This window comes from Macadamia integrifolia, chromosome 3, assembly GCF_013358625.1.
Source record: "Macadamia integrifolia cultivar HAES 741 chromosome 3, SCU_Mint_v3, whole genome shotgun sequence".
NCBI lineage: Eukaryota > Viridiplantae > Streptophyta > Magnoliopsida > Proteales > Proteaceae > Macadamia > Macadamia integrifolia.
In genome coordinates, this window is record NC_056559.1 from 24,808,253 (window position 1) to 24,822,812 (window position 14,560).

A 14,560-nucleotide genomic window follows, 5' to 3' on the forward strand; every position below is an offset into this window, starting at 1 on the left:
GAGGCCCTGTAAAAGGGAAAACTGGCAAGGGCAAGAATATAGAGCAGGACAATAGCTAAAGCACATTATGTTGGATGAAGAGATTCTCTCTCCATCCTGGCAACGAATAACTACGAGGACCTAATTTCCCTTTACATGTATTGATCTGACCCTCAGATTGGATTAAGAAATGATATTTTTAACCTCCGTAAATAAGGGGAAGGAGTTAATGACAGCATTCACTATTCCAAGAGTCCAATCATGGTATCAGATCCCCTAGGATAAAGAGATTCTTTCTTCACCTTAGGACGAGGAAGATTTTCTTGGTCTGCTGATTATATCGAACATTGTTAGTATCACATATATTTCATGCGGTGTTCTTGCATTCAGAATTCACGAGTTAATAGGGAATGTATTCCGATCACAGTAGAAACACATTTACATGATGGATACTACACAGTTGCTAATGATCGTCACTAATGTAAACATGTATTGCTACTGGCATAGGATTATAGGAATATAGTGATTTTCCAGGTATACATTTGCTCTTCATGGACAATGACATTACTAATCTAGTGACTGGGACCAACCAATAAATAAAATTATCAGCATCAGGTTTATCAGTGTGTATGGATCGTCAAAATTTACAGAAATGATGCATGAAGTGGTGAACCATCGACTTTGATAGGTCCCTGGCATTTCTCAGATGGGGCACAATGGGCATCCCATCCTCCCACATTTCACGAATGAAACAGTAAATCTCTGGAGCTCAGCTGATCAACTTTTGTTTCTTGCCCCAAAGTTTGGAGGTCTTGTGTTGATCTCCCTCCAGCTTTCTCCGTAAGCCCTTTAGATCTTCTCCAGTCACCGAACCGCCCATCTTGCGATTCAATTCATATGCTTCTGCAATCCTCCTCTTGCATTCCTTACTTGCAGTATCATGAGCAACCACTGAAACAGTTCAAACAGAGAATGAACACATCAACCAGTAAATTTTTTTTTTTTGGGTGGACTGGAAGCTCAAAATCCATAAATCCCTTGGGATTCCAAACAAGCTCAATTAATAAAAAAGGTGTACCCAGTACACGAGGCTCCTGCCACTGCAGGGTCTATGGAAGGTCATAACGTACACAGTCTTACCCCCACTATGTAGAGAGGCTGTTACCTGACTTGGACCCACGATCACTAGGTAGCAATGGAGCAACCTTACCATTGCACTGAGATCTGCTCTCTAAAACAAGCTTAATGAATCACAGTAAGTTGTATCTGATCATATGAGGAACAATGTTGTAATGCATGAAAGATCAGATTCATGATTTGGTTGCGATCAATGCTCAAAATTATTAAATGCATCATAAAAAAAGGTGTCCCATTGCGTAAGGCTCCCACTACTGCAAGGTCTGGGGAGGGGCAGATGTACGCAGCCTTAGCCCCGCTTTTGCAGAGAGGTTCTTTTCGTGATTAGAACCCACGACCACAAGGTTGCAGTAGAACAACCCTACCATTGCGCCAAGACTTGCCCTCTATTATTATTAGATGCATCATATGATTTGAAATCATTTTGACCATGTGCATGGTCACGGTGATTTCAATGCACAAGAGGGATCAGTCATGCAAATTAGTTGGTAGGCAAGCACTAAATAAGGTCACCTTTAAGATAACTAACCTGGTTTAGGATAGTCTTTTCCGATAATGCAGTTTACTTTGGTTTGGATGGGTAATGGTGCAGTCCATGGCTCATATATATACTCCTTTGGCATATCTGTAGTTGACGATTGATTATAAACTCGACCTTAGAAAGATCGAAGCCCAGAAAAGGATGTAGCATAAAGCAATGTTTGATCAGAGTAAATAGATCCCCATACCTTTCAGTACAGGGAGAAAATGTCGAATGTAATTCCCATCAGGATCATATTTCTTTCCAAATGATGTTGGTGAGTAGATGCGGTTATACTGATCATTATGGCAATCACAAGAAATAGTATATCAGTGAAGAAGTTTTTACTACCATATTTATCAATTGAATACATAACTTAGGCTGCAAACCTGGTAGAAAAAGGATGAACAAGAGAGCCACAGCCAATTTCCATTATTTATGGCCCAATCTGAATCTATCAGCAATCTTTCAAAAACATCACGTCCCCTTTCCCAGTGGACAAACTAAAGGCAGAAACAGTAACAGCAAGGGGAAAAGACAAAAAAGAGGAAGAGGAAAATACATAAGGTTTTAAGAGGATCAAAGTTGTATACCAGATCACCACGAGTCAGGAAACAAGCTACACAATGCCGTGCAAGATGGTGCATCCAGCCCCACTTCTTGAGCTATAATATCAAATGACAAACTGATCTTAGGTCAGCTGCCTAAATTTGACATCGAAAAGAAAAGAAACTGAGAAACTGTATTTGAGCACCAGCTGAACAAAACGAAGCAATAGGCATAAACACAAAGAAGACAGAAACGGAAGAGGGGGGGGGGTGGAGGACCTGTATCATAATAGCATCGATCCAAGGGTACCCTGTCTGACCCTCTCGCCATGCCACCAGTAACTCATCATCATCATTCCAAGGTATCTGCACGTCCAGTTAAAAATTGGGATTTTCAATGTGCTTTAAATTAAGTATGGAATAAAATAAGCAGATCAGGTACATGAAGCCCCTAATTCTTTCAAAATATTCAAAAGTCCGAAAACTGCCTACGTGTGCAGCAGCATTGAACCTTGCTGCAAGCAGGAAAATTCCAGCTGACTGTAGCAACCTATGTTCAACGATTTGCTAAAATTATTGCAATCTATCTGGAACTTGAGGATACGTCCTATATAAGATGAGATAAAGCGATGGATCGCGATCCATTGCATTGTGGTACTCATTTCCTTACATGAAAGGTCATGACTCATTTATAAAAATGGGACTACAGCAAAGCTTCTGTAACCAAAATTCAATCCCAGGACAATCCCTTAATTATTTCCTATATATAATTCATGAATAGTAAAGCATTAAGTGCATAGTTTATAAAAGAGAGCAGTCAAAATGCCATTGAGGCCACTAGAACCAGGCATTCCCTCGAACGCATAAGCAGCCAAGGCCAACTTTAATGCAAGGGCAAGATCAGACGTGTTTGATGTGGTTTGATCTCAAGATCAACGACTTGGATTTGTATTTGTTAATTGGGGGCATTATTATACATGGGCCCAAACAATATGATACATTTTAAATTAGAAGTAGATTAGTTTTTAAAATTTTTGAGGGACCACGTACAGGGGAGATATTATTTTACTTTTTTAGTAGTTTTCTTGCTAAGATTTATCCAAGTTGGGGGGATCATTTGAAGACTTCAATGGCTGTGGTTATTTCAGGAAATTAATCAGCTCAGCTTGTGTGGGGCCATAAAGACCATATTTTCAGCAATCTTGTGTGACTTTAGTTTCCTTAAAACCATAGTTGGAAAACCAGGTTTTGACTCAGCAAGTCACCCGAGTCGAGTCAAAATTTTGGAAAAACCTGGTCAAGAATCGTGTCCACTCAATCAGTGTGAAAAATGACGAGCCTAGGACATGAATAATCTGAGTCAAATAAGACTCGGTCTTTTTACCCAACTCATTATAAACTCGGCGAGTCTAGTCATTTTTTGAAATACATAGTTGATTCTTGAGTAAATAAAGCAATAAGTGTAATAACTAATAAAGGAAAACTAAAGTTGTAAAACTGTAAAACATGTCGAGTCCCTTCTTCACAACCCTTCAACTTCACAGTTTGAATGTCTCTCTTTCAAAAGCTTCACCTCCCTTCTATAAATCCAACAGGCCAAGTGGCACAACAGGTTTGGATCACCAGTTTGTGGACCTTTTGACAGGGTAATTGTAGTGAATTAAAGGGAATTATCTATTGAATCCCGGCTGACACTGAGAGGGGGTATCAGTGTGCCAAATTTTTTTCCTTTTTAGTCCGTACACATGATGTGGCAATCTTGTTGGCACTATACGCAGTCAAATACACTTAAGACATAACCATCTTTATTTGCACTTCGTTGACACACTTACACATTCGTATACACACCCAACCTCTTATTATAGGCACTTCCAGGTGTGCACCCTCCAAACCACAACACTTCCAAAAGCAATACAGATAACACAACAACCCCCACCCATAACATATATTTTTACGAGGTTTGACAATAAGCCTACGTCCCCAAAGTAGTGCATGTAAAGGCTTCGTACTTACTTAATACACTACTTTAACTACCCCTACTATTGGGAGCACCCACACCTAGTTTCCCCAGTATAGAACTAAGAGGGCATTACTATGCCATTACAAGATATAACACCCACTATCAGGTTTACCCAGCATAAGACTAGGAGGGCACACGCAGTGCCAATACAAGTAATAGCATCCACTTCTAGGGAGCACCCACCTCCGGAGTCTAGCACCCACTAAACACCATTTACAATTAACAATAATAAAAATAGGTAATGTAGGACTGTATTTGAAAGCTCAAACTAGACCCAAACAATAGGAACTTTTAAACCAAAGAATAACAAAACCAATCCCAAAATATATATTAGAAATCAGAAAACAAATAACAGTCCAGAAAACTATCGATCTCAAGGAACAGTATCACAGAGAAGAAACAAATCAACAGTAGCCTTTAGGACTAAACCAGGAACTGAATAAGACTCCCAACAAGTTCAAGTTGACAAAATAACATAAACAGCAGTCCATAAATCAATATCAACACCAACAGAACTATTGATTTCAATATCAGAAACTACACGTCACTAGAAGACAAAATCCCAGAGATTTTTAGTAACTCAGCAACCTGAGATCAGATGGGCTCCAATTTTGGATCGAGTTACTCTCTAATGGAGGGTAACCTCTTGTCAAAATCTCAGCCAAAGAGGATCAAGGATTAGACCATAATAGCAGATCGAAAATCCTACCCAGAATAGCTATCGCCTGGACAGAACTATGGTTAAAATTAAATACCTGTAGCAGTAGTACTCCTTGGATATAGACTTGAAAAATAGAGAAGAATTTGAAGGGAATGATAAAGCTTGAAGAAGACCTCCTGGACTTCACGCCGCAAGGAGTCGATTGGATCAAACACCAAACCTAGCCACTTTGATTAGACACAAAGTACTCTCAACAGAGACATTGCAACAACAACAATTTTGTTTAATCATAAAATCGTGGGCTGAATGGGAGCCCTCTCCTTTATTGATAATGATGGGGGGAGTGTTTACAAAAAATAGAAACTCAAAAGCTTCTAAAAATTGAGTTACTAAACTACTAACATGTAGTTACTAAAACTGAAAATTGTAAACAACTAAAATTAGAAACTAACTAAAAGCAGGAATTAGAAACTAATTAAAGGACTGAAATTATAAACTAATTAACAATCTAATAACCCCCATCACTGGCCCAAATCGTGAGCCATAATGAATCAGATCTGGTCAACCCATTCAGCCACTTGGGTCGACCTATTCTTCCTCCTAGAATAGATCTTCGGTGCTGCATCGATAGGCTTATACAACTACCCTATAGTCAAGCACAAGCTAGTATAGGTTTACAATATTATTCTCCTATACCTACCACATACAAGGATACATACAATGTACTGAAACAAATGCCATATTAGAAATACTTACAACCCCTTGTCTGTATTGAACCTGGTATCCTGGAGAAGCTCTGGTAGGCTATGGAGCTTCACTGGCAGTGTGGGGACCTCCCTCTTCATCTTTCTTCTTCACTTTCTTTCTCTTCCTTACTTTCTTTCTCCTTTTTTTCCTTTCCTCACTTGTAGAAGCTCTCAATGGCTTTATTAATGGCATAAGCTCAAGATATCACTTGAATAACACATAGATGTGTTAGAGTTTGTCATAAAGGTATTTCAGGAACAAGTCTATTATATCCTTGTCTCTTATTGTATTTTCTATTTTTCCATCTCACCTCCCTAGGGAGGAGTACGTAATTCCTTATCTCTTGTTAGTGAAGCAGTATATATATATATATGTGTGTGTGTGTGTGGTAGAGAATCTTTTCTCCACACACAACATTCCACCATTCACTACTCCAACCTGTCATTCTCTTGTTTCTCCTTCCATCTTTACATTCTAACTAGAAGCACAAAGAGAAGCTTTAACGCATTAATGGTATTTTCTCTTTTCTCTTTCCTTCCTTGTAGAGAATCCCAAGTTTTCAACAATGCCTCACACATATACTCCTTCTCTATCTCTTTCTCATCTTTCTTGCAAAGACAACATTAATGGAGCAACAATATGCTCCACAACCTCCAATCTCCATTAATGGAGTTCTTAAAAAGTCACTTGAAGTAATAAGGCTCATCAAGTGCACACAAGACAAGGATGAGGCTTCTCCTCCAATTTTCTTCTTCCTTCTCTTCTCTTTTCTTTCTTCTTCCTCCACTAAATCAAAAACCCCATTAGATTGACTTTAAGAACATAGCCACACCCTCTTGAGTCTTCAACAAACCCCATGAATGCAATGTAAGAGGTAGATGGCAAGGGTTAATGCACTAAGGCATTTAAGGACCATAGTTTTTAAGGCGCTGGTAAGGCGGCATTTAAGGAATAAGGACCCTTCTTCCCCAATTTCGGCACTTATCTTCAACACCCCCCTTTCTTTTTTGGTTATAGGAAGATAGATCTCTAAAAAAACGAAGAAACCCCATTTTGAATCATCCAAACGGAGTTAGGATGAGGGAGATATCGCATTTTGAAGATCAGCCTCTAATATTCCTTCAAATGGAATCTTTATTGGGCTTCATGTACTCCTGCGCATTAACAAATAATAAGGCTAATCATGGCTCTTGGATCTGATGCACAAATATCCAGTTTTATTAAGGGCCATCAAATCAAGTCAATCCTTTTAGCGTGAATTCTGGATTGCTTTTTAAGCTAGACCATTGGATAAGAAACTTCTAGAGATGTGTAGCTCATGACCCAATGAAGTGGATCATGACGTTTCAGCCCATCATTGGTTCACAAAGGATCTGAATAGATGACCGTTACATGAAGTAAATAGACGAAGGCCTAAATTGCTTTCACGAGGATCTGAGGACAAAAAATTCAATGCTTGTTGACTTTTGCTTATTATAACTCCATTTCTGTAATAAACAATGTGCTTTCGAGACTCACTTTGATAAAGGTTTTTCAATGTCAGAACATGTGGACTTAAAACAGTACGAGTGCATTCTTCATTTGAAAGAATCAAAGCCTCCTTGATCCTTGAGGCTAGATGACAAGCTGGCCATGGGTCCACCACTAACTTTAATTATAGCAACCAAAAGAGAGCCCTCTATAGGCATGTGAGCTCATTGTCCCACTGAGAGCTGGCCTATGCCCCAAATCTTAACTGAAGACCTTATGCCTTCATCGCCCATCCATGCCTTAACCTTCTGCACCACGCAAAAATTCATGTTACATGCCTAAAATTCCCCCGAGTGAAAGTAGGCCAAAATTGCCAATGTTAAGCAAAGAAATCTGCACAACATACCATGGCAGCATCAATATCATTCAAACAAAATCACACACTCCACACAACACTGCCATGTCATCGGAGAGACCGTACACTACCACCTCATCACTACCATGTGGCCAAGGTTGCCAACAAGGACAACCATAAAACAACATTATCAACTTGGAAACTGCCATGTAACATCTGTATATGGATGAAATTAATTCATCTGTATGCTGAAACACTCCTTGATACCAACATCATATCCATTGACACATTCTTCAGCAGCTCCGCAGTCAACACCATCGCATCTTTCACTATCACCTCCAACTTCATATTCACCAGCTCCTATACATATGTTAATGACATTTCACATGCACCGAATTCTTCAAGCCCTATACTTTCTTTTTTTATTCTTCTCCCTAGGCCATCTACACATGCTACGGGGGTTAGCATTTGTGTAATAATAATCGAAGCTGGAAACGAGCACAAACTTTCAGTAAATATATCAGTTTATTATCAGCAAAGGGAACTTGGACGAAGTAGATCAGTTGATCGTTTTCATTTTCAAGGTTATATCTACTGAGATTATGTTGTACAAGTTTCGCCTCAAGGATGATCATTGGGACTAAGGCAATTTTTCACAATCCTTACCCATTAGTTTAAGTTCCATCACATCTTAGTGTTCTTCAATTCTTTTTTTTTTGGTAGAATAGTGTTCTTCATATCCAGTGCACAAAAGGAACACACTATGAAAGACATTGCCAGAATGGTGCAACAAATATTCTCTTTTACCTACAAATAGAAGATGTTAATACACAAGAGTCCAAGGATAAAACAAGCATTGTTACTTACCAAACACAACATATAAACTTAAAAGAAGGAATGGGTTATTTAATCACATGTGTTTATATTACTGAACATGTTTGCAATGATTTAAGCTCAAAATTCAATGATATGTGATTCCCACTATTTTTCTGATTTCGAATGGACCTCCTCATTCTGTTATGACAGTGGTGGGAATCCTTGTGTGGAGGTTGTGGATGAAGCATCTCTTACTAAGGCGGAATCCTTGTGCGGAGGTTGCGAATGAAGCATCTCTTACTAAGGCGAAAAAGAAGGGAGTTACACCTTCTGTGATGGTTGTGGGTGAAGCACCACTAGTTTTAATGGTAGTTGATGGAGTTAATCAAGCTTTGGAGGAAATGGCTAATAAACCTCCAAGAATGGTGGTTAGAAATGGTGGCCATAATTTTCTTCAAATCCAAAATTTAAATTTGAAATCTATGAAGGGAAGGTGTATGAGAGAGCAATAACAAAAAAGGAAGGTGAAGATAATATTAAGGAAAAGGATAAGATCAATTAAGTAAGGAATAAATTTTCGACTTTGGAAGGATTTGATGAAGATTTAATTCTTAATCCCTTATGATCAATTAAGAACGATGAGGGGGACTTGATTGAAAAATGTGAGATTTTGGGGGATCGTAATGATCCTACTTGCAATTGGTTGAGAGGGGAAATTGAGAATGATAAGATTGTGTTGGAGGTGTCTAATCTAGTTATTTCTTCTAATGTGGGGATAAATCATTATTCGGAGGCGGATTTTATGGGTGGAAGTTGATAAAGATGGGCACAACAAGCTGACCCTATTTCTTTGGAGGTGGTTGTTACACAACATAGTGTGCCAGCTTATGCAAAGAAGATTTGTAGGGATTCAGTTAAGGGGTTCAGTTATGAATGTAAGTGCGGGTTTGAATGCAGCCAGTAAGGAAATAAAGGAGGGTGATATTTTGAGTATTGCACACTCTGTTATCAACTCCTTAATTCCAAATTTTGACAAGGAGGAATTGGGGGCGAATGGAGATTGTGGCTGTACTAGAATAAAATCTTCTTATGGGGAGGATTTGGTTATAAATATGTCAGCTCTTACATTTTTTGCACATATAGATTCTAGCTCTAATGAGAAAGCTAGCCATAGAAGATCTTTTAAAGAGGGATTGATAGAAGTCTAGTTCTACAGCCCCTTAGTGTAAATTGAATCCTGAGGTTGATAGTTCATTTGTCGCTTCTTTAGAGGAGCTTTCAGAGTCTTTGTATTAAAACCCCACTGCGTGTGGGGTCAGTTTGGATTAAGATGACGTAAAATCATTCCATCATATTTAGACTAATATGTAATCTCCTTAGAAAGTCTCTCTCAAGAGGAAGATCCAAAGTTGAAACATACTAAGGATGTGAAGTATATTGAGGAGGCAATCCAACATGTTAACAATATAGAGGAAACGCCATATTTGAAGCAAAAAGAGGATATTCATTGTGAAGAAACGCAAGTCCCTTCTTGGCGTAGGAGGAAGAGTCATCCTATCAGGTTTACACCTTATTTTCTTCGCTCAGCTGATTGGAAAATCTGATGTCCTTGGGAGATTACAATGTGAGCTCGTTATTGCACCTTAGGACAATCCAACTTTGATTTTCCAACAATCCTTGGGTAACTGTTTTTGTTCTATTATTTGTCTTTGTCTGTCCAGGGCCTAAATTTCATGAAACTTATCAACTTAACTTGTCTAGGGTTCATTAGAATGACTTTGGTCTTCTTAAAATAGATCGTGGAATTAGTTTTACAATCGTATCTCTTTATTTATTTATTTTTTGAAATGTCTTTTAATATAATTATATTAAACACCAAATAAAGGGCCAAAAAAGAAAAAAAAAAAAAACAAGCCAAAGATGCCACCAAGAGGCACTAGGCCCCGGATAAACAAAGAGAAAAAAATAAGACCAAAAATAGAAACCCAAGGACAGCCGAAAAATCAAAATTGGATTGTTCCAAGGAGCAATAATTATCTCACACTATATTTTTTCCAAGGGCATCAGATTCTCCAATCAACTAAGCGAAGAAAACAAGGGGCAAACTTAATATGTGACTCTTCCTCCCACACCAAGGAGAGACTTAAGTGTCTTCCTAATGAAACTCCTCTTTTTTGCTTCAAATCTAGCACTTCATCTAGATTGTCAATATGTTGGATCACCTTCTCAAAATGCTTCAGATCCTTAGTATGTTTCAACTCTGGATCTTCCACTTCAAAGTGACCTTCTAAGGAGACTACATATCAGTCCGCATTATGAAGGAATGCTTTTACCTCATCTAACTCCAAACTGACCCCACATGAAATGGAGTTATCATCCATAGACTTTGAAAGCTCCCCCGAAGAAGCGACAGATGACCTTCATCCTTAGGGTTCAATGCACACTAAGGAACCCCAGAAGCGTACTTCTATCAATCCCTCTTTAAAAAAACTTCTATGGCCAGCTTTCTCATTAAAGGTAACATCTACACATGGAGGAAATATAGAAGCCAACAAATGTGCAACCAAATCCTCCCCATAAGAAGACATTATTCCAACAAGGCCACAATCTCCACTTCCTCCTTATCCAAATCTGGAACTGAGGAGTTGATAATAAAGTGTGTAACACCCAAATATGGCATAACATCACCCTCCTTTCTTTCCTTACTGGCTGCTTTCAAACCCTCACTTACATTCATAACTGATCTAATCTCCCCCTCAATCGAATCTCTATAAATCTTCTTTGCATCTGGCACACTATGTTGTGTAACAAGCACTATACGTTCCAAAGAACCAGGGCTAGTTTTTGTAACTCCAACATTTGAACCTAACCCAGTTGGTTGCGCCCTTCCTTATCAATAATTCAACCCATAAAATCCGCCTCCAAAAATGATTTATCCTCAAATTAGAAGAAATAACCAGATTAAACACCTCCAACTCAGCCATCTTATCATTCTTAACTTTCCCTACCAACCGATTGCAAGTAGGATCACAATCCCTCAAAATCTCACCTTCCTTATCCAAATCCCCTTCAACATTCTCAATTAATCTTAGGGAATTTGAAATTAAATCTTCATCAAATTCTTAAAAAACCGAAAATTTATTCCCTACTTTATTGGTCTTATCCTTTCCCTTAAAATTATCTACAACTTCCATCCTGATACTTGTTGTCTCATACACCTTTCCCTTCATAGATTTCAAATTTGAATTTGAAGAAGTTCCGGTCACCATTCCTATGTTGTATCAACTGCTGGCCTCAAAGCTTAACTTACTCCACCAACCACCACCAAAATTGATGGTGCTTCACCCACAACCATCACAGAAGATGTAACTCCCTTCTCTGCTACCTCAATAAGAAATGCTACCTCCACAATCTCCACACAAGGAGTTCCCACCAGTGCCGCTACAAAATGAGGAGCTCCATCCACAGTCACCTCAGGAATAGGCTTTTTCACGCTCCATTCTTTTAATCACCAAGTCAATCTAAAACTCCATTTTTTTAGCCTACGGTTGGAAGAGAGAAAGAGAGTTAGTGTTAGTTTCTGTTTTTTTTCTTTATTATTTGATTGTGGTGGAGTTTATTTAAGTCCCATATCAGCATTATTTAATTCTATAAATAAATGTAGGGGCTAACAGCCTCCCTACGGATTGACGATTGGAAATTAGTTGATTTAGTTTAGAGGTTGCTGCTTCTCTTATTTCTCTCCTCTTCCCCCTCCCCCCCTCCCCCAAAAGAAAAAAAAATACAAATTTTCTTTCTTTTCTTCTCTCTTCTCTCCTTATTCTCTTCTTTCCCACACAAGCAGATCTGCAGAACAATACAAACTTCGAAGGTGATTGTGAATCTAAAAATGTTCAAGTTGATTTTTTAAATGAATAAAGACATGAAGTTGAGAAAAACATGATGACTTTGTTACAGTTTGTGGCAATAATGAACTGGGATCTTAGTTAATTATTTAAAAAAGGTGGCACAGTTGTTCCAGAAGAATATCTTCCCAAAAATACTTTGACCCAACTAGAGATATCATCACAGTTTTATCCAACAACTTCTAGGAAGCCCCAAAATCTGAAGGAAAACTGGTTCTCTTAAACTCCCCAAAAAATTAATTTTTTTTAACACCATACACACATAGTAATTGGCATTAGGGCAATGTTAATATAATCGACAGGAATGTATTTACTGATGACAAGAAGCAGGGTTACTGTAAATGTGAACATGCAAAAAGGTTCTTAGCATACATAAGCAACAGATTTTAATGTTTCACTATGATCTCAAGCAAGTGGCTCCTAATGTTATCAACTTTCATCGATGCACTATTACAATATGAAGTTCTGATCTGTTGTAAGATGCACAAACAGGGGAGTTCAAACTGATCAATGCAAGCCAGATATAGCAACTTGTGAACCACAAGATTTCGAAGAAACCAATTACTTGTGATTACCTGTTTGCATACTCGGTTGCCTTTCATCTTATCAAAATTAGGAGTGCCAAAAGCCACACAGTAGAAAAAATCTCTCCATAACAACTGCAGACAGGCTAATAATTAGTTGTTTTAAGCTTATTTCCTCACGAGCTATGATCACTGAAGTACTGGAAAAGCTAACCTGTCCAACAAGTGAAACTGGTGGTGAAGTGTGTTTTTTGACAGTCTTATAAACATCTTGAAGGCATTGGTAAAAATACCTCGAAGAAAGACAACCAAACTGTCCAGGAGGGACAAAAGGGAGATTAAGAGAAGACAAAACAAAATGTAAGCAGTTGCCAACCCCTGAAAGGAGATGAAAGATATAGCAATTCATATCCAAAGAGTTCCTGTTTATCACTCACTTTTAAGTATGGTGACAGAACAGTGGTTGCGGGCTTTAGAAATGCTGATGGGTCACCCTTTGGTTTCTCAAAGTTCGCTACCCACTCCTGCAATAAATATGAGTCAAGAACCAATATCAATATAAGATGTTACTTCAGAGATACAACAGACAACAACCACTACCATGCCGAGAGGATGTGTTTATAAAGAAGGATAGCTGTCTCTTCTTATGAGGTGAGTTATGTACAACTCAATTCCGAGTTTAACAGAGTGACCAAGTACCAATAAGGTTGAAAATTATGGGTGCAAAAATAGACCTTACCAAACCAAACAATAGTATATCTGAAGAAACAAAGCCTTGTAGAAAGTCAAACAGGACTGCCAAGGCTACCAGGGACTTCATTTTTTTTTTTTTGGGTATTGCAGTCCTCCTCATGAAATTTTTGCAAAGCACAATCCAAGCACTGTAACCATTCCTTCTTCTGTATCACTACAGAAGATTTTCCAAGCACGATTTAGGAAGATTCACCCTTTCTGTTAGAAATTCTAAAAGTTCTTTATTTGGCAAGAACTTGCCTCATAATCTGTGTAACGGTGATTCAGAATACAGTCGCTCAACATATTAGGTCAAGGTGACAGAGGATCTACAACAACTCACATAGTTGGAATGTTGAGAGCCTTCAAATCAAAGATTATCATAGTTGGATGACATTATTAAAAGGAAATAAATGTAAATTATCCGGTGTCCAATAATAAGATGAAATTTCCATCAACCACTTGGGTCCTGAAACTCGATCTTCTTTATGTGTGATATGTCCATTTCCACTAGACACCGATTAAAAGTGGAATTCTGTGTTTAGGATGTTGGTTATATCGCTATATTTATGGATACCCCCCCTTCTCTCAACCATCAATGCACCTGGTTGGATTTCAAAGAAGTTGGTAGAGAATATGACACTTGACCGCACATTGTAGAATATGAAAGAGTACTAAGTAAAATCCACGGGGGTTTGCACCATAGGTATGTTCAGTAACTTTCTTCAACTACTAACAACTAACAAAAATCCCACTTGACTGTTAAATAAAGTTCTTCAAGTACAAGAGAATAAATTAATGCATCTACAAATACAAAAGAAACATGGTGCATCTATGGTTAGAATATTTAAAGGCATCAAGCAATAAGTTCAAAGATAGCTAATACCATAGTTGTCAAGGCGTTGCCTTAGGATCCAAGCTTTTTTTTTTGGTAGTCTAGTCAATCAACACTTTTTTCATTTTTTTATATTTTTTTTATTCTATTTTATTATGTATCTAGCACTTTTTATGTCAAATATCATTTAAGTAAATGATTTCATCACCTTGAGATATTATTCATAAATAAGCAAATACCCCCAATTTGAATCCAATAAAAATAGTTAAAATTCAAATTCCACAAGGATAAAAATTAAAGCCCCCAATGAA

At 38.0% G+C, this 14,560-nt stretch overlaps 1 protein-coding gene across 2 annotated transcripts in view; it reads right to left on the bottom strand.

Moving 5' to 3' along the window:
• Nucleotides 1-371: 371 nt before the first annotated feature.
• LOC122074010 ((6-4)DNA photolyase) overlaps nt 372-14,560 on the bottom strand; it is a 16,786-nt gene continuing 2,597 nt past the window's right edge. Inside the window, exons 6-14 of one of the 2 annotated variants that reach the window (XM_042638774.1) lie at nt 13,120-13,206; nt 12,897-12,995; nt 12,734-12,817; nt 2,464-2,550; nt 2,230-2,301; nt 2,026-2,139; nt 1,845-1,932; nt 1,646-1,741; nt 372-930 (exon numbers count right to left, since the gene is read on the bottom strand). In XM_042638774.1, the coding sequence (XP_042494708.1) occupies nt 749-930; nt 1,646-1,741; nt 1,845-1,932; nt 2,026-2,139; nt 2,230-2,301; nt 2,464-2,550; nt 12,734-12,817; nt 12,897-12,995; nt 13,120-13,206 (909 nt within the window). In that variant the 3' untranslated portion in view covers nt 372-748. The remainder of the gene's footprint in view (nt 931-1,645; nt 1,742-1,844; nt 1,933-2,025; nt 2,140-2,229; nt 2,302-2,463; nt 2,551-12,733; nt 12,818-12,896; nt 12,996-13,119; nt 13,207-14,560) is intronic. The other variant, XM_042638775.1, reaches the window with a different exon arrangement.